Source organism: Eurytemora carolleeae, unplaced genomic scaffold (assembly GCF_000591075.1).
Source record: "Eurytemora carolleeae unplaced genomic scaffold, Eaff_2.0 scaffold1180, whole genome shotgun sequence".
Classification (NCBI taxonomy): domain Eukaryota; kingdom Metazoa; phylum Arthropoda; class Copepoda; order Calanoida; family Temoridae; genus Eurytemora; species Eurytemora carolleeae.
The window spans coordinates 47,482-65,891 of record NW_019397066.1 but is presented as its reverse complement, the minus strand read 5'-3'; the positions used below and the strand labels follow the sequence as shown (position 1 = coordinate 65,891).

Sequence of the window (18,410 nt, the reverse complement as noted above, 5' to 3'; positions counted from 1 at the left end):
ACTATTCTACTCAAAATATTCAAAGCTCTTTACTAAATTATATATAAAGTAGTTTTTTCTTGTTGAGGATAAGTATATATATTTGATTTAGTGCACTGAGGGATGAAAGAACGAAACCAATAAGTATGGAATTTAAGGGAGAAAGAATCGACCCGGCCCGTCCTACCTTATGATTATACATGCTTTACAAAAGGTACTCCATTTGAAAAAGAGTTTTTAAGGTCATCTTCTAATCTTTTAATGTTGTTGTTTACTTTGCCATATTTATTATAAAATAAACAGTTTTCTTGTCAATATTTTTGCATCCCAAAAAATGTGTTTGTCTGGTTTTATTGTGCTTACTTAATTTCACTGTTTATTGTAAACAATAACCTATTCTGAATACATGTACGCGGTATTGTACATCAGAAAAATATTTCTAATTCAAATGAAATACCGTCTGCAAAACATGAATAATCATATGGTAGGGCGGGCCGGGTCGATTCCAGCTCCCTTATTTTCTATACTCCTTTAACAAAACCTAAAAGAACTTCTATCCAAGTATGCACAATGTTCCAACTTTCTCTATACACAGAGGGAGAAGTAGAAACAAACCACTCACTTCAAAACAAAATGACTTCAAAACATTTCAACCGAAGAAAAGGGGTTTGAGGTCAAAAACAAATACATAATGAGATTAAAATTCATAAACTAAAAAAAATTCTTGAAATAAACGATTTGTATCCACACTCAATATTTAGAAAATGGCTTAGCAAAAACTAAATATATTCTACCTGGTGAGCCATTACACAGTTTGCACACAGAAAATTGCTGCAGTCAAAACATCTGAAACGAAAAATTGTCAAAAAAAATAAATATTTTAACTGTTATTTTCAAGTTTTGATGCAATCCACGAAGTTGAACTTTAAAATATATTGCCTTATAAATTATTAAACATGCTTGGAAGTTATTTCGAATCAATACATCAATGGCTTACCACTAACTCTCAACGCACTTTTCTTTAAGAAAATGTTTGAAAGAAGCATATGATTAAACAGTTCAATTCTTACGACCAGACCAGGAGGGAAAAAGACCCCCCCCCCCGTTAATTGAAAAAAATAATTTAAAAGGGAGCTGAAGACTTTTGGACATTTCCCCTACCTCAAATTCAACAAAGAAAAACCTTAAACCATAAATGTCTTCATATGGATTTTTTTAAAGAAAATAGATATCCCTGAAATACTGTATTCAAGATTTGCAAGAATATCTAGGGATGCTTTCATCTGTATTAATGCAGTAAAATGACGGTAAACTGTTAGCATTAAGTCTAAGTATGGGGCGTCAAAAACCAAAAAAAATAATACTTAATTTAAAAAAAGTTATATTATATGAAAGCTATCAAAGGTTGATTCCAGAACAATTTCTCCGATACTTAAATCAACGAGTTTTTAATGAGTTTATTTTTAGGACAGCCTGAGAGAGAATTCCCAGCTTTTAGACAATTAAACTGGATTCTCTGTTCTCTCAAGTACCCGGAGAAACTTAACAGCCAACTGTTAAGGGACCTTACTACCTAGATACTCAACTATCTTGTTTTCTAGCTATCTAGCTAACTAACTAACTTTCTAGCTAGATAGCAATCCGTCTCTACCTTATATATAAAGCTATCTAGTAACGTTTTAAGTAATGTGCAGTTAAATTTTCTCCACATAAAATAATTTTTTTTTTTAATAGTGATCACTGATCAAGGGTCTTCTGTAGACCATGTACAATAAAAATTGGCCTTAAAAATGACCTGGCAACAGCTGAGCTCTCCCTGGACTTGCATCCCGTGCATCCTGCTAGGTCCAGTCCACAGTCGGAGCTGGAGACCCCGTAGTCAACCAGTAACCCTGATACACCCTGGGGACCAAGCTGACAGTCAGATTGACAGCTAGGGCATGTAATCTTATCCGCATGCTCCTAAATATTAAAATTAATCTAAAATATAAGAACACTACCTTAATCTTAAAGGGGCTTCTGACGACTCTTGACATAATTGACTTTAGTGACCCCCGGATAGAGGTGTCCTTGTTCATCTAATTGAAAATTGATTTTTTTCATTCGTTGGTTCATTTTAAATGTCACTAGCAGAATTGTGCAGCATTGACAAGGAAGAAAGTTAATAGAATCAACAAGAAAAAAAATAACAAATTCTGTCTTGTTATCACACAGATAAATCTATGTATCATTGTGAATCAGGTATGTAAAGATGGTCTAATAAAAATTATTTTTTAAGTTCTTTAAAAGTACTTAACAAAATTGATGCAACGCCCTTTAAAGAAATGCTAATCTAGAAATGTCGGTTAGCAACATGATAGTTAATATTCCTCCCCCCTCCCCCCCTGATGATCTACAGATAGAGGATGCTAGAAGAAAGACTGCTAGGTTTCGAAGCAAATGATTAGTTGGAAGAACTGAGACAGGTTCCTCAATTATTTACAGCTTAAACCATTCGGATAAAAGGAATATATCCGGAGCAGGGATAAACTCAGCCAAAACCACCAGCTTGGATTAATCCTACCTCCAAACTTTACTTTTCTATCTTGTTTTACAGGTTAAATCATGAAGTTTAGATATATTTCCCCCTATACTCTAGCTAGCATCATTAAATATTTATAGAACTGGCTGGGAGGGGAAGAAAAAGATGAATAGATATATACATGTCCGAAATAAATTCATTCTTGCCAAAAACTGAAATAAATAAAGTTGCCAAATTGTGAGCAGAGTTTCTTTCACTGGGTTGTCTGGTTTATACATTGAACTATGTGGCTGGAATGGGAACCAGAGGGAGAGGGGGGTGTCTTTTTTCCCAAAATATTTCTTATTGTCTAATAACCACCCAATTTGGATAAAATAGCCCACCCAGGTACTTGGATATAAGAACAGTGTTATGAACTTGATGGGTTATCTAAACGCTAAACCTGAACTGAGTTTAACCCATTTCAATCAATTATTCACACATTTGTTGAATCCGACGGGTCCATTAAACAATTAGCAGCTAGGACATAATCCACACCTCAGCCCAGACTTTATATTCAAAATGTTTAAAACACTCTTTCAACACGAGAAATTCTATTCATAAAATTATAATGGGATGGGAACAGATGTACAGTCTTATGTTTTACACAATGATGTGCTGCAGTGTTATCAGGTCAAAATAGTAACCAAAGGAAAACTTTCTGAGTCTAAAACTTCCAAAATCCCTTTCAGAAAGGAATTAATACAAATAGAAATGCAAGGTGGAAGGGCAGAATGGCCCATTTACTACAAGCACTAGGCATATTTCACAGCTAGATCCTAGTATTTATTTCAAGATGTTTTGAGACTCGGGCTATCTTAATCTCTTTAAATGAGATCTAAGGTAAACATTGCCTCTGAAATTTATGAGAATAAACACTCTCTAGTGCTGGAGAGAGAGGGGGGTCCGTAGTGCTCAGCCTTCATTAATAATTGATTGTTACTACCTTAATTATACAAAGTAATGTGAAGAAATTAATAATACACTAAATTACCCTGCTAAAGAGAGAAGGAACAAACATGTTTTTACTGTACAAAAATACATATTAAGAGTAATGCAATAATGTTAAGTGACCTGTCAAAGAAAGGGACAGTGCCATAACAAATTCACAATGTAACACTGCAAACATGTATGAACTTATTTATTGACTTGCCTATACAGGAATAGGGCCGTGATTTTACACTTTCACTTAAGAAACAGAAAAACTTATTTTTTCCTTAAAAAAGTTTATTTGAAGTTGTCCAATAAGGCATATTTATCTCTCTTCCTTTCTTGTTCTTAATACTTGAAAGGGAAGGGTAAANGAATGGAAGCTGGGTAGAAGAATAAGAATACTGAGTGGAGAATAGTTAAAGAAGTCAAGAATGGAAGTTAGATAGAAGAATAAGGATGAGGAAGTGTAGGGAGGGGATCCTACAGAATATTGTAAAAGTGGAAAAATCTGTTTCCAATATATTTTCCCACAGTTACATCTCAGATAGAAGAGAGGGTCTAGCATACACACAGGCTTCTTCTATTTAAATATATCAAACAAAACTTTCAAGTTTGTTTCCTCAAACACTTATTTTACTCAATCAGAGGCCAAATTTAATGAAATTGTACCACCCTGCTAAACTATCAATCACCGGTTAAAATTGCGCCCTGGTTCAAATCTCAAAACACTGATTAGAATTTCAAGTTAAGCCAACCATGTTTGAACCCCATCCGCACAAAAAGTTTATAAAATAAAATGTTTTTAATAAACTAGCTTGGACTAGGCCCTTGATAAACTTATGATGATGTTAAGGTTTAAATTACTGATTCAGTTCTTAGAAAATTATATGTCTCAAGTAGCTGGATTACAGAAGTTAAGAAGTTTACCATTTTAAAGAATTTTAAAATAAACTTGAAGTTATCCAAACCCAATAGGTAAAAATTTCAGGATTGCAAACCCAAAAAAAGGATTTAAACCCTTAAAAAGGATTAAAAAAGTATCTAATCATACTTCAGCGTTTAGGCAATCCCTAAGTCACAAGATACACACTGATTTGATAAACTGTCAAGTTTTGAAATCCTTACTGTTGTTACTTAATCACTTTAAATTGGCTAACATCATTGTATTCATAACTGTTTTTAAAGAAACTCAAGGTTTTACTTTTTAGAGATTAATTTAGTTGGGTTTAAAGGTTACCCTTGATCTTATTCTCAGCAGATTAATGTACTGTATAACTATCTTATTCTCAGCAGATTAATGTACTGTATAACTATCTTATTCTCAGCAGATTAATGTACTGTATAAATATCTTACTCTCAGCAGATTAATGTACTGTATAACTATCTTACTCTCAGCAGATTAATGTACTGAATAACTATCTTATTCTCAGCAGATTAATGTACTGTATAACTATCTTATTCTCAGCAGATTAATGTACTGTATAACTATCTTATTCTCAACAGATTAATGTACTGTATAACTATCTTATTCTCAACAGATTAATGTACTTTATAACTATCTTATTCTCAACAGATTAATGTACTGTATAACTATCTTATTCTCAACAGATTAATGTACGTTCTAACTATCTTATTCTTAGCAGATCAATGTACTGTATAACTATCTTTTTCTCAGCAGATTATTGTACTGTATAACTATCTTATTCTGAGCAGATTTATGTACTGTATAACTAAGTGACCTAACAGTCTATGTTCACAACATACCTGAGTTCGTTCCAGGCAAGTTTGACAGAAAGTATGAAAACATGGGAGCACCTGAAAAAAACCAAAATTAAAATAAAATTTTTATCTAATGGTCATAATTGACAAAAGAGTAGTGACCGTATTGTTGTTAAATTTTTGAGCAGTAATATTTGCCAAGTTGTATTACTAGTTACAAAATTAGGTTATAAAAAGTGTTTTTATTAAATATGAATAATCTTATGAAAATTTATTTTTTTTTACCTTAGGTGACACAAAAGAAGAGTTGCAGACGGAACACTTGGTGTTGCATCCAGTAAAGTTTCCCCCGCCAAGGGGAGAAATAGACAACCCTACAACAAAACAAAATATTCATGTGATATGTTAAAAAACCTGGAAAAAATGGCAATGAAGGTTCAGAAATATTATTAAACAGGGATGAAAATTTTACTGGAAAATTAATACCGTTTTATGAAAACGAAAAAATACATAATTTCCTGAGACAATTCTCCCACAACAATATTCCCACTTAAAGATTGCAAAAGCATGACTCATTGAATGCATGCAATAAACATATGTTCAATTCTCTTGCAAAACTCGCAAATTTTTAGTAGTTCAAGATAAGAAGTATTACATAGTCATATTGTGCATGAAATATCAATGTTACATAAAAGGCAACACAGTTTTAAGACATCATCAATAATGCAGACATAGCCTGTGGTATAAAAAGATTGAAAGATTGAACGATAATGTATTTGAGGAATTTTCTTTGCATCTTACAGGAAGAACTTCAAACCATAATAAATTGGTGAATTAAAGCAACCTTACAACTTGAGTCCTTGCAACCAATTTAAACCTGGTCCCATGGCCCATGTTTACTCCGGTAAAGATGGTAAAAATGTTGTATTAGGGTGTTAAAAGTTAGAAAATTCTTCATAACAAGAGAAATGCATTAAAAATAATTCTTATTTTTAAAATTTGTCAATTTTTCTGCTGAAGCAAACAAAAAAATATTAATACACATTATCAAGAGTTTAGAATTTGAAACAAATTTCAAACTTTTGATTAATATTTGATCTAGTTTAAATTCTAATAGGTGGAAGGGAAGGGGGGTGTCTTCACTTTCTCAAAGAAATTCTTTTTCTCGCAGATCTAGTCCCCTCTTCTAACTTGAACTGAAGATTGATTCCTCCCTGTACAAGACATTAAGGATGCATTGAATTCTCTGGGATGAGAATAAGACGCTTGACAACCAGAATATATCCCCAGAATCCTCACAATAAAACCTTCCAAACCAAATGTTGAACAGAAAACAAAGCCTTCAGGAAATAATGTCATTACTGTCATTGCATCGATACATCTTCTCAACAAAAGATAGAAGATTTTAACTTCTTAAATGATTTGATTTTTTCGTAATGAAAATAACAAAAAGATTTCGCAGAAATTATTCGTTTTCCTTGGCAGTTTTTTTTCTTAAAAATTATAGGCAAAATTTTTGATTTTGTTTTATTTACTTTTATTACATATTCAATAGTTTTGAAATAATTGTTAACCAAGTTTGAACTGAACACAGGGAAAGTTATTCAATTAATATTAAAGGCTGAATCATTCGCTATAAACTTTTTAATGAACATAAATATGATGAACTTAAAACAAAAAACAGCTTTTAATATTTCAACTTGCTATTACAAATTGTATCATCAAGTAACTAACAAGGTAGTCAAAATACCATGACATTTTACAGTTTAAACAAAATTGTCAAACATAATTTTATTCCCCTAGGATACATTTATATCAATGGACATTGGACAGTTTCCTTAACAAGGTTTTTACAACAGATAAAAAAATATTTCTATATTTATTAGATAAAAACAAAATTAAAGAAAAAGCAAAAAGAATGTAAAATATTTTCCCCAATATCTTGAAGTAGCTCTTCACATTTCTGCCGTTTTATCCGGCCAAATTCAAGTCAAAAATTGGTTCTTTTTACAAAAAAAAAATAAAAAGCTACTGGGAAAAATATTTAAATAATAGAAAATAAATCTTAATTTAGAACATTTCCAACCAATTTAAAACATTAAAGGCTATTCCAAACCTGCTTAAAACATTGTCGAAAAGGGGGAAGACCATTTTTCATTAAGTTTGTTTGTATGCTTTAATAAACAAAATTTTCCACCTGAGGATGAACTGGCTGATCCAGTGCTAGCTCTGTCTATTGACGAGGATGACGAGGTTGCGGAGGATACTCCTGAGGACGAGAAAGTATGAGGATAAGAGTCGAGGCCATGTTCTACATAACCAGACCCTTATTAGAATGTTTCTCTTTAAACAAATGATAGAAACCTGTAAACATCCTCCAAAAAGCTAGAGAAGACCAAGTATTTTCAATGTACTTACCCATAAAGATTAAAAAATCCCAGATCAAATTTAAAGGCTGTGGAAATTGACCTTTTTTAAAATTTTATTTATTAGAAAGAAAGAAATTTCATTATTTTTTTTTCTTATGGCTTTATGTTCTAAAAAAGAAACAACAAATACCATTTTTCTGTAACTCCTAAAATTAAATGTAAAACCTCAAATCGATATTTTAAATCAACAAAACCCTGTTCAAGGCTGATTACGAATTAATAATTAAAGCTTTCCAATTTGAAATAAAGTTAAAAGTTCCTAGACAAATGAACCTTTAATAAATAATTAATACTTCATTAAATGGAATTAATTATTTAAAGCAAGGCCTCTGATTAACCTACATTAATAAAAAATACATAAATTTTAAATAAAATAAAATAAATCTTTTTCGGGAGGTAAGAGCGTCAACAATTTCTTAATAAACTGATAAATAGAAGCTTCAAGCGTCAAAGATATCCAGCTCATGTTGAGAATATCAAGCACAGTATATTGTATATACAAGGCTTAGAGGAATTTATCTAAGTTTATCTTGATAGAGTTTCCTTAAATTTACTTCAAGTTTCTTGGCTCAAATTTCATTTTAAGTTGCAAACTGGGTCCTCCTTCTAGAGCATAACTCAAGTTTGTATTAAATATAACTTTAAGGATCTCTTTACGGGAATTATGCAAAATTTACAAATCAAAGAATTATTGAAACAATTTAGTATCAAGATCAATTTAGGGCTGTACAGTGTACACTGTACAGTAAGGAAAAAGACTAATTTAAGAAACGGACTGTACACTGAGTGACAAGATTAATTTTAAAAAGGGACTGTACACTGTACAGTGAGTGACAAGATTAATTTTAAAAAGGGGCTATTCCTGAGTTATCGCAGAAGGCCAGGGCGCCGTTAAGGCTGTCTATTGAGGGAGTGGGGGAGCTCATAGCCCCTGATTTCTGTCTCACCATGCCTTGTTTTGATTTCTAATCATAAGGCCTGAACCAACCTGAAATATTAAAAAATAATGAGTTTACTTCTACTTTGTTGTACTTTAAACGCGTACAAATTTACTAAACATTTGTACTTTTTGAACTTTGTAACTACACTTGACACTAGAGTACACTGTCAAGTACTATAATATAGAACTGACAAAAAGCTTAACGAAATTATTAATATAATACTAGGAATCTTAACTTTTGTGAGATAATTCTAACATTCTGTTCTAAATAGCTAACGTAACGTGGTTTGGTTAATACAGAAAAATCTAACAAATGTTCTGTTTGAACTATGGAGTGTACTGTATACTTAAAGTTGGTGTATACTGGAGACAGATTACGAAGTTTAATCCACTCTGAAGTAGGGTTGTTCATCGTTCTTAAAGTTTCAACACTTTTACAAAGCTTCATAAGAATCTCAGATACAAATCCTGTTTCAAAATTGCATACTAGACAAGTTTGCTTTAAATATACAAAGCAAAATTTGTACACTGCAATCAAAGATATAAACCAAACGATTTTTTCGAAATAATTAGTAAAATCTTTTCCGGTTTCCGTTTTGAAAAATCGTTTTGGTTAATATATTTGATCAGAGTAAACCATTTTCTTTGGGTAACAAAAGCAATTTTGAAAAAGGATTTGCATCTTAGATTCTTGTTATTTCTTTTCAAGTTCAAAAACGAGCCTAAAAACGATGAACATTCCTACTCTGAAGAGAGTATAGAATAAAGCAAAACCGAACTCCATCAACCACAAAAGATCCAAACTTTAAAATCTTTTGAAACTAAATTTATTTTCCCCCCCCCCCCCCACTTCCAACATGGTGAAAAGGCGATAAAAGATAAAAGTGAGAAGCTTTTTCCGGCAACATTGTGGAGAAAATTTATTCTCTTTTAGAATAATATTTATTTTGTAAATCCAATATACATTATACATTATACATTATACATTATACATGCGTGGCTTGGAATAAATAATAACAATCTTCATAAAATATAAAAATGGAATCTTTATAATATTGCATTAAACCTAGTTTGAGGAAGAACAAGATTTACCAAAGAACGTTTTGATGATAACAATTATTAAAAACAAAACAATGTAAAGTTGAATAACACTTAATCACTGCTAAAAATGCTATTAAATATTCACCTTTAAACTATATAAAATAAACTGATGCTTGATTTAAAAATATATAACTGTATATAGTCAATAATAGACAGTTATTAACTTACTAATTGTATATTCAAGGTTCTACTTTAACCTCTAAACATCTGTACGCCCTTCAAGGATAATTACACAGATCTTAGATAATATATATTAAATTCATCATTCAGAAAAATAAATCACACAGGAAGATTGAAAAGGGGTAAAATTAAGTAAAATAACGGTAAATCGACGAGTCATTTTTTGATAAAATTTGTCTTCCTGAGTCTGAATTTAATGAATTTGAGCCGCGTCTCAAATCCGCAGAAAACCGGTTTTAATTGAGCGCCGGCTTAAATCTTGAAAAAAATGAATACAATTTTGGGTGGAACCAACCATATTTGAGCCCTAGCTTAAATTTTAGCCGCAGCTCAAATTCTTTAACTTTTGCCTCAGGGCGACTAGTACCCCTTTTCTAGTTACAATTTTGGCTTTAAAAAGTTTTCTATCATTATTTCATATAGCTAATAAAATTCACCAGTATGCCGAGTATGCTGATGTTCTTTATTGATTGTAACACTAATAGCTGTAATAAATGTACAAACCCAGGACCCTATTTAGCTGCACACTGTTAAATATTTATTAAGTCGTTAAATAGTCGAATGCATGAACAATTTCATAGTTTCCATGAACTTTTTTGGTTGGCTATTTTCCAATTTATTATATTAAACATTTATACCTTTTAATTTTTATGCCCGTTTTTTAGTCCATCACAATAGAACTCTTTATCTATCATGTTTTTTAAGCATAAAAGATTGTGTTCGCGAAAAATAAAAGGGGTAAAAGCTGAGTTCAAACCAAACTTGGATTGAATCTTGACTAATTTTACTTCAATCTATATTTTCAATATAGTGGTCACATTTATGTTTATATCAAAGAGCTGAGAAGTCCAATAAATTAAATTTGTCCGATCCCACTCCGTTAAAACAGTTCAAAAAGTATTGCTGTGATGTATATATAAGGCTAGCTGAAGTTTAAGGGTTTATTATTATTATTACTTTGACAACCCCTATTGGCGACCAGTTGTGTAGGGCCCAACCTAAACCAAAACAAAGTACTTCAAAAGTATGAAAAAGTTAACAATGATAATGTCAAACCCAGCTTGCTTGTTGTAAAAACTCTAATAAAATTAAAGGGCAGGGTTCGTCTTTGCGAGATAAAGGTTGCATACAAATTTAAATTTTAGTAAGAAACCCCTGTTTTTAATCCAAACAACAAACTAGTTTTTAATCCTTTGATAGTTGATAGATTGATAGTTCTATATGAAAACTGAAAGCAGAGAGAAAGGGTATAAAATAAACGTTGAAATAATTTACGCAATGGATTAGTCAGCGTTAATTTTTAGAATTTTTAAGTCGTTTAAAAGGGCGTAGTTAACATATGTTTTTTTGGTTTCATTTGAAAAAATTTGATACACCCTTACAGTGGGAAGGGGTATGAACCATCTATTCAGGGTGCGTTAACCTTACACCATGGTATAGTGACCTTCCTTTCTTAAACAGGGTTACCCACAAAGGATGAGACTTCAGAGACGATTGTACGGAATTTACACGGTCTGGTATCCTTTATATTCATGATTTCCTGCAACTTAAACTTTCTTATGTATGCGTAATTTAAAGTAACCCTCCATGCACAGATGACATTTCCAAATTCACAACGGTACCCTAGAAAACTTTATCTTAACAATAAAATGGAAGATATTTTCGTTTTTCTAGGTCAAGTGTTATATTATGATAATTCCTGTCAGTTTTCTTGCAGTAGATATATGCTAGTCAATTGAAAATAGTCAGTTATTCAAATTAGAATCATTGATATCTAAACTTGATCAGAAAACCCTTGTAAATCGGAAAAGCCACTTTTAAAATAAATATTATTGATAGATTAAAAAGATTATGTTCAGTACACATTTAGATTTTAAAAAGCATTTAAAAAGTTTTCCGAAATTCTCCAGCTTTACAAATCTATTTTATCATAACCATTTTCTGTTCCAAATTTAAACAACTTCAGGCTTCAGTATTTAAACAACTTCAGGTTTCAGTGAACAGTTAGTTAAAAATAAAAAATTACAAATATTATCGATAAATTGCAATAAACGATAAAGAAAGCTCTTCGTAAAATACAATAAGGCCAAAAGCGAGCAAAAAACAAATATTTACGGCGCCAAAAAAATGACAACTTATTTAAACAAAGATTGTGTATGTTAAGGGTACCGTTGTGAATCGGGCATTGCAATCTGTGCATGAAGGGTCACTTGAAATTACGCTTACAGTCCCTTTAAGCTCAGTATTTAATCATAATTGCAGTATTGATTGTAAAACTATACAGTGCCACCACTGTTATTATTACTGTGTTATATTTTCATCGCGCACCGTTAGGGATAAATAATAACGGATTAGTCTAACAAAAAGATCAAATTAATCCGGGTGGTACAAATAAAATAATTCATAATATAACTTTAAATATGTAATAAAGGAAAATAACTGAATAAATCGCCTAAAAGATTTGGTATTTTAGAATTAGTTTATGAATATATAAAACGTACTTCTGTTAATATGGCGTACAATAACTTAGTCATAAATTATACATTTATTCAAATTTAGTTGGTCGTTAAAGTAATTTTTAAGACTATTTCATTTGTATCCAGTAAACGTCGATCGGGCCCAAATTTTTTGTGGGACCTGACGTGACCCAGGAAAAGGTTTATAAATGATGAAAAATTAAAAAATTAGCCTCCAACAAAATACAGTTTTAATAAATTTTGTAAATCCGCGAATTTTTGTTTTTGTTTTAAAATGATATACAAAGAAAAAATGTTTACAATTGAAAAAGGTGGTAGTCTTTGTGTATATACTCCATTAAAAGTGATCATTGTTACTAAAGATCCCTTAGCTTTAATAACAGAACAATTATTTAAAGGTTGGCAGAAATCGACAATTTTACAGGTTTCCGAATTTTTACTCATAAAAAAAAATACTTGAAATTTCTGGAGGAAAATATATATTTTAAAGAATTCCTCTACTAAATTCACTGAGTAGAATTCCTCCCGATAATCATATTCCTAAAATTTCCGAGGAATTGCAAAGAATTCCCCTACTTAGTTCACTGAGGAATTCCGCCAGTAACGAACTCTTGCGGAATTCTTTGAAAACTGCATAAAATAAATAACTTCACTAAATTCACTGTGAGGAATTATGTTACATATCAAATTCCCTCTGAGGAATTCTCGCCGTTTTATTCCAAAAACTTCCAATACATATATTCTAATTAGATCTGTTAAATAACTAATTATTGAAGATCTGAACGCACTGAAGTGAGACAACTGCCAGCTGGTTTGAACAACAGCTTCTTGGCAACACAACAGCTGTTTTAGAGAGCCCCGCAGCTGCCCTGGAGAGCTGAGCAGCTTGGCCTTGAAAACAGGCGCACTGGGCGCGTCTCTGCAAGAAGATGGCTTGAAATATGCTTGAAAATGCTTGGAGTATGCTTGAAACTACTTAACCGTTACAAAAATAGCCAAGATATAAAATTGACGATATTAATTAATATTATCTACAAGATTATCATACTAAAAATATACATTTATAGAGAAAGATTTAGATTATTTATACTGAGTCATATGATTTGAACTTGAAAAAAAACAGGTTTATGGCTCTCATGATATCATTCAGTCAGCTGAAAACACTTATTAACAAATCAAAACAACAATTAAGAAAATTATCAGCTGTTCAAAATTTAACAAAAACTAAAATATGTTATTGCGAAATAGTTAATACATTTGTATGTATATATAAAATGTCTAAGAATACAAAAACAATTGAAAATATTGATAAATATCCCCCTACGGAGGATGGTTGGGAGTAAGGCCGTATATGCCTGAAAAGCCTATATTTATCATCCGGTATATTTATTCATCTCTATACAGACAGATGGGAGAATTGCTATGATATAATTTTTCTTCAGTTTTCTTGCTGTAAAATTACTGCTACTGGGTATCCAGTATAAAGACCGGAGGTTACTAACCGAACGGAAAGCCGGTAAAAACATGTCTAGAAATACACGAATAAGTCGCAAAAAATCGGGCCCAAGCCACACAAAAACGACAAATTATCGACTGTAGAACAGGTTATGACAAACAAAGACCGTACACACAAACAAAGAAGTATCATGGCGGACTTTAAAACAAAGACTGATATTAGTCAGAACTAACGATTATGTAAACACTGCATTTGTTTCCAAAAATATATTATCCTTATCTTCCTTATTAACAAACAAACCGAACACACTACAGACACTGACAAGTTTTGTTCATTTTTAGAATTATTAGATTTTTATGAAAGTTTTTAAAATAATGAGTTTCAGAAAGAAAAGAAAAACTATTGGATATTTTTCAAGTTCATTCTGTTTTTTTTCTTCGGAGAGTGTTTTGTGTTTTAACGATAAAAGTTGAATATTTTTCCAGTGTTTTAATGAACCTTGATCATGGGCTGGAAATGTAGGGCAAGCCGAGTGCAGAATTGCAAAATGCAATTTTACACATATTTGGCACACATTCAAAAACAAGGCTTTGTTGAACGATTAATTTTTTATCTCTTCTACAAAGTTGATAACTTTTTACTTGATTTAAGCGTCATGACTTGATATCAATTTCTTTGGAAAATAGGTCATTTACAACAAGAAGTTGTGATACTAAGAAACTGGGAAAATACGATGGTAAGAATTATTTTTCTAAGAATCTGATTAGTAACAGATAAAGTTATATCACACCTTTGTTTTTGATTAACTAAAAAACAGCCTCTCACGTGACCAAAGCCAGCAGGGAAGTTTAAGACCGCTACATTTTTAGTTGAATCAAGTAACAAAGATGGTAGAGATAGGGTTCCATATAATTCCATCCATTACGATCCCAAATGTTGACTGATTGCTATAAGAGGCAGTATGATGTCAAGTTTTAGACCAAATTCCATACAGCAGAATGTCTACGTACTGCAACTTCAAGGGAGTGTTTATTTTTCTGTATATCATAATTTTTCTCTCATATCAATGATATTTACATCTTTTAACACCCCAAATACATTTATGAATGCACGTACAAAAAAATTAACTTTCCAAAGTTCACAATGACACAGAATGTGTGTTTGCATGCCTCTAATGTACTTTCAACCCCAATGCTATTTGGGATCAGAAATGAAATTAAATGGACCCTGGAGTGAGTAGGATACGAAGCGTCCCGAATGCCTATTTTGTCTAATCAAAAAGAATGTATCCTGTATAAAGTATTCCACCTAAAACTTAATATAAACTTACTAAAAAGAATTCACCAAACCTGGGGATAATTTATCTCCCTCTAGTGTGTCGAGAACAAATTCGTTGAGAAGAAGTTTGGTTAAATATGGTTGGATACAATGTTCCAGTATTTTGGAATAATTTTCTCATTTATCAGATAAATAAAGGTATTGTACTTTCTAATACAACATTTAGTTTCTTCGGGGTTTTTACTCAGATAAAAAAACACCTTTTTTTAAACGACACTTGTCATGATCCCAGACATGGCCATCGAATCATGTGGCTAATCGGCTCAAGAAGTATTTGAAGACTTATGTCTTTTAAGTCACCCTGTGGTACATAGAGTGGGAGGGGGGGGGGAGGATTTAATTTAATTATCAAGACTTAAAATACAGAACAAATTGCTGAAGTTTGGGAATATATGGCTCAACAACTTGGGCCTTCAACTGTACAGTGTACACTCTGAACACTCTGTACACTCTGTACATTTTGTAAAATAAAATTGTTAAATTCTTTTTAATATTTTACAGAACCTTATTTTCGGATAACATTTCATGTTTCACATCTGTTCAGACCCAGACTGCATGTTCAGATAGTAAAAAATGAAAAAATTTAAGAAATAAAAATGGCGAAACAAGAAATTTGAATAATGATACTCCGTTTTGGAGATTTAAATAAGGTATTTTTAAAACTTGATATCGAAAGCACATTTAGAATTACCTAACGAGCCAAAACTTACTATTTGGAGCAAGCATGCAAGTAATCCCCCCCCCCTTACAAAAAATACGGATGAATACATTTTGATAACGTTGTACGAGCCTAAAAATAAATGGATATATTTAAATTTCCAATATTTCCAAAAAGAAAATATTGAATATTGAATATAATCATACGTCTTCTTTTTGATTTTAAAAGAAAAGTATAAGGTTTCTCTTCTTTACACAATCTGAATCAACTTACCTAAAAATAAAAATAAAAATGAATTACTAAGAAAACTAAAAAACCTTTTTCTTGAAGTCCACTTGCAAGATTCAAATGGCCGCATCTTTAAGTTGTCCAATCTAAAAACTTTTCAAAACTTTGTTAAAACTCTGCTCGGTATAAATTAAAAATATAAAATTAATGTTCCATCTCTTTTAATTAAAAATATAAATTTGGCTTGTCTGTCTGTTTTTCTTTTTGTTTGTTTGTATCCAATAAACGCCAAAACGTTTGAACCGATTGGGCCCAAATGTTTTGTGGGACATCACGTGACCACAGGGAAGGTTTATGAATGATCTAAATTTTTAATATTTGTCTCCATCAAAATTCGATCTTCATTAAATTTTTGAAAATTTTAAAAATCCACGAAATTTTTTGTGAAAATCCGCGAATTATATTTGTTTTGTTTTACGATGTACACAAAGAATATGTTCACAATTAAATTAGAAGATGGGCGCGAAGCGCCCTCTAAGGCTAGTTAAAATATATTTCATTGTTTATTAAGAAATATTAAATGTATGAACTTTAGGATAATGCATTAAAATGCTTTAATGCTACTTAAACTTAAAAATGCACATTTATATCCGAACTTAGATCGTTAATAATTTAAACTTTGAAAGTTTGTGGCAAAATTACCTTCTATGCTAACTAATATTGCATAATATATAGTTCACATAAAAAAATTCTTCTTGAAAATTAAGAATTCAAAATTTTGCACTGGCAATTATTATTATTATGAAATCTATGAGAAAACAGAAAATAATTTTTGGTTAAATCATTTTAACCAAAAAGTTTAAGAACGCAAGTTTATACAACAGTATAGTTTATACAACAGTATAGTTTATACAACAGTATAGTTTATACAACAGTATAGTTTATACAACAGTATAGTTTATATAACAGTACAATACAAATCTTGTCTCGTCAAGATATTAATTAAAATCTATATTTTCAAAAATGGTAATAATTGAGGTACGCAATTCTGCTTCAGAAAAGCTGGAGGTAACGTCAGAATTAACCGCTTCAAAAGCTAGAAAAACTGCGATATCTTCCACATTATTAAAGGACACAGGGGTTTAATGGTACCCTTGGGAATCAATTAAGAGGCAGTCTCTTTGATAAAAGTCGGTCAAAGCTTCATTGCCTGACCGTTAATTAATCAAAGTCATTCTGACTCATTGATAAAATATAATTTAAAGTCTGAATAGTTTCAATGATTGATTAAATATTAACAACTATACCTCCTCTTTAGCTAATAAATGTAAACTAAACATAAATTTAAACAAATAATAACTGCGTTTTTAAGGACACCTAACAGAAAATTTTATAAATATTTAAAAATAACTCGGAAAAGTGCATTTATTTTTTAGAACATCAATTTGAAAAGTACATTAATTTCCTAAATTCTGTGAATAATAATGTAATAAATTATTTGTGAAAATAGTAGATGATATAATACGGAAAGCATAATCGATATGAACAAGAAGTTTTGTGAGAAATTCAAAAATTATATTTCATAGATTTTATAAATAAATAAATAAGTGCAATCGATCAATTTTATCAACAATTAACTAAAAAAGTTAAATAGTACATTTAAAAATTCTTTAAAACGCGATGACAAAAGATCTATCGCTCTTTGCACTACTTTTATTTTCAAGTTTTTACACATATTTTGTATTTATGAACAAAAGAGTTAATAAAGTTTATGAATATTCAAATAGAATTATTTTTTTTGTTTCGTTTAAAGTAACAGTATATTTGATCTTGAATTTATTCTAAGAATAATCATATTAATGTAGAAAACTGCATTTAATCAAGTTTTATTTTTCTTTAAAAAAAAGCATGTGCATTTATTTGATCATTATTTTGAAAAAGAGAGTTATGAAAAAAATTGGTCCTCTTTTGAGAGGGGGGGGGGGGCATTTTCTAAGTTGTTTCCCCTGCAATGAATCCTGATAAGAAGGAGAAGGAAGCACAAGCTCATATGTTTGTTGTTAATTGTTAATATTTATCAAGACTTGAACAAATATTTGAAAGTATCCTAGAAACACGAGAACATGGATAACAGGGGTTTGTCAGTGGGTGGGTGGGGGATCACAATTCCAAACTGTCCCCCATTACTTTCCAAAAAGAGACATTTTTTGTCCAACTCTTAAAAATTGCAACCTGGAGAACATTTTAGGGGGGAAGGGAAGGGGGGGCATCTGCATCTACGTGCATTAGCCTTGTAGGCAATATGCACTTTAAATAAACCTACTCAATCTAAAAACAAATAGACAGCTGATATTGAACAGACTACCGTCAGAGGCGTAGTCAGGGGCGGGGGGTTCGGATAACATTTCATGT

The 18,410-nt window shown here is 31.2% G+C and overlaps 1 protein-coding gene across 3 annotated transcripts in view; it reads right to left on the bottom strand.

Moving 5' to 3' along the window:
* The window catches only part of LOC111711555 (brain tumor protein), a 36,501-nt gene that overhangs the window by 11,574 nt on the left and 6,517 nt on the right, over positions 1-18,410 (bottom strand). For all 3 annotated transcript variants that reach the window (XM_023485939.1, XM_023485940.1, XM_023485941.1), the window contains exons 3-8: positions 8,483-8,608; positions 7,389-7,502; positions 5,477-5,565; positions 5,237-5,287; positions 1,775-1,941; positions 774-825 (exon numbers count right to left, since the gene is read on the bottom strand). In XM_023485939.1, the coding sequence (XP_023341707.1) occupies positions 774-825; positions 1,775-1,941; positions 5,237-5,287; positions 5,477-5,565; positions 7,389-7,502; positions 8,483-8,570 (561 nt within the window). In that variant the 5' untranslated portion in view covers positions 8,571-8,608. The remainder of the gene's footprint in view (positions 1-773; positions 826-1,774; positions 1,942-5,236; positions 5,288-5,476; positions 5,566-7,388; positions 7,503-8,482; positions 8,609-18,410) is intronic.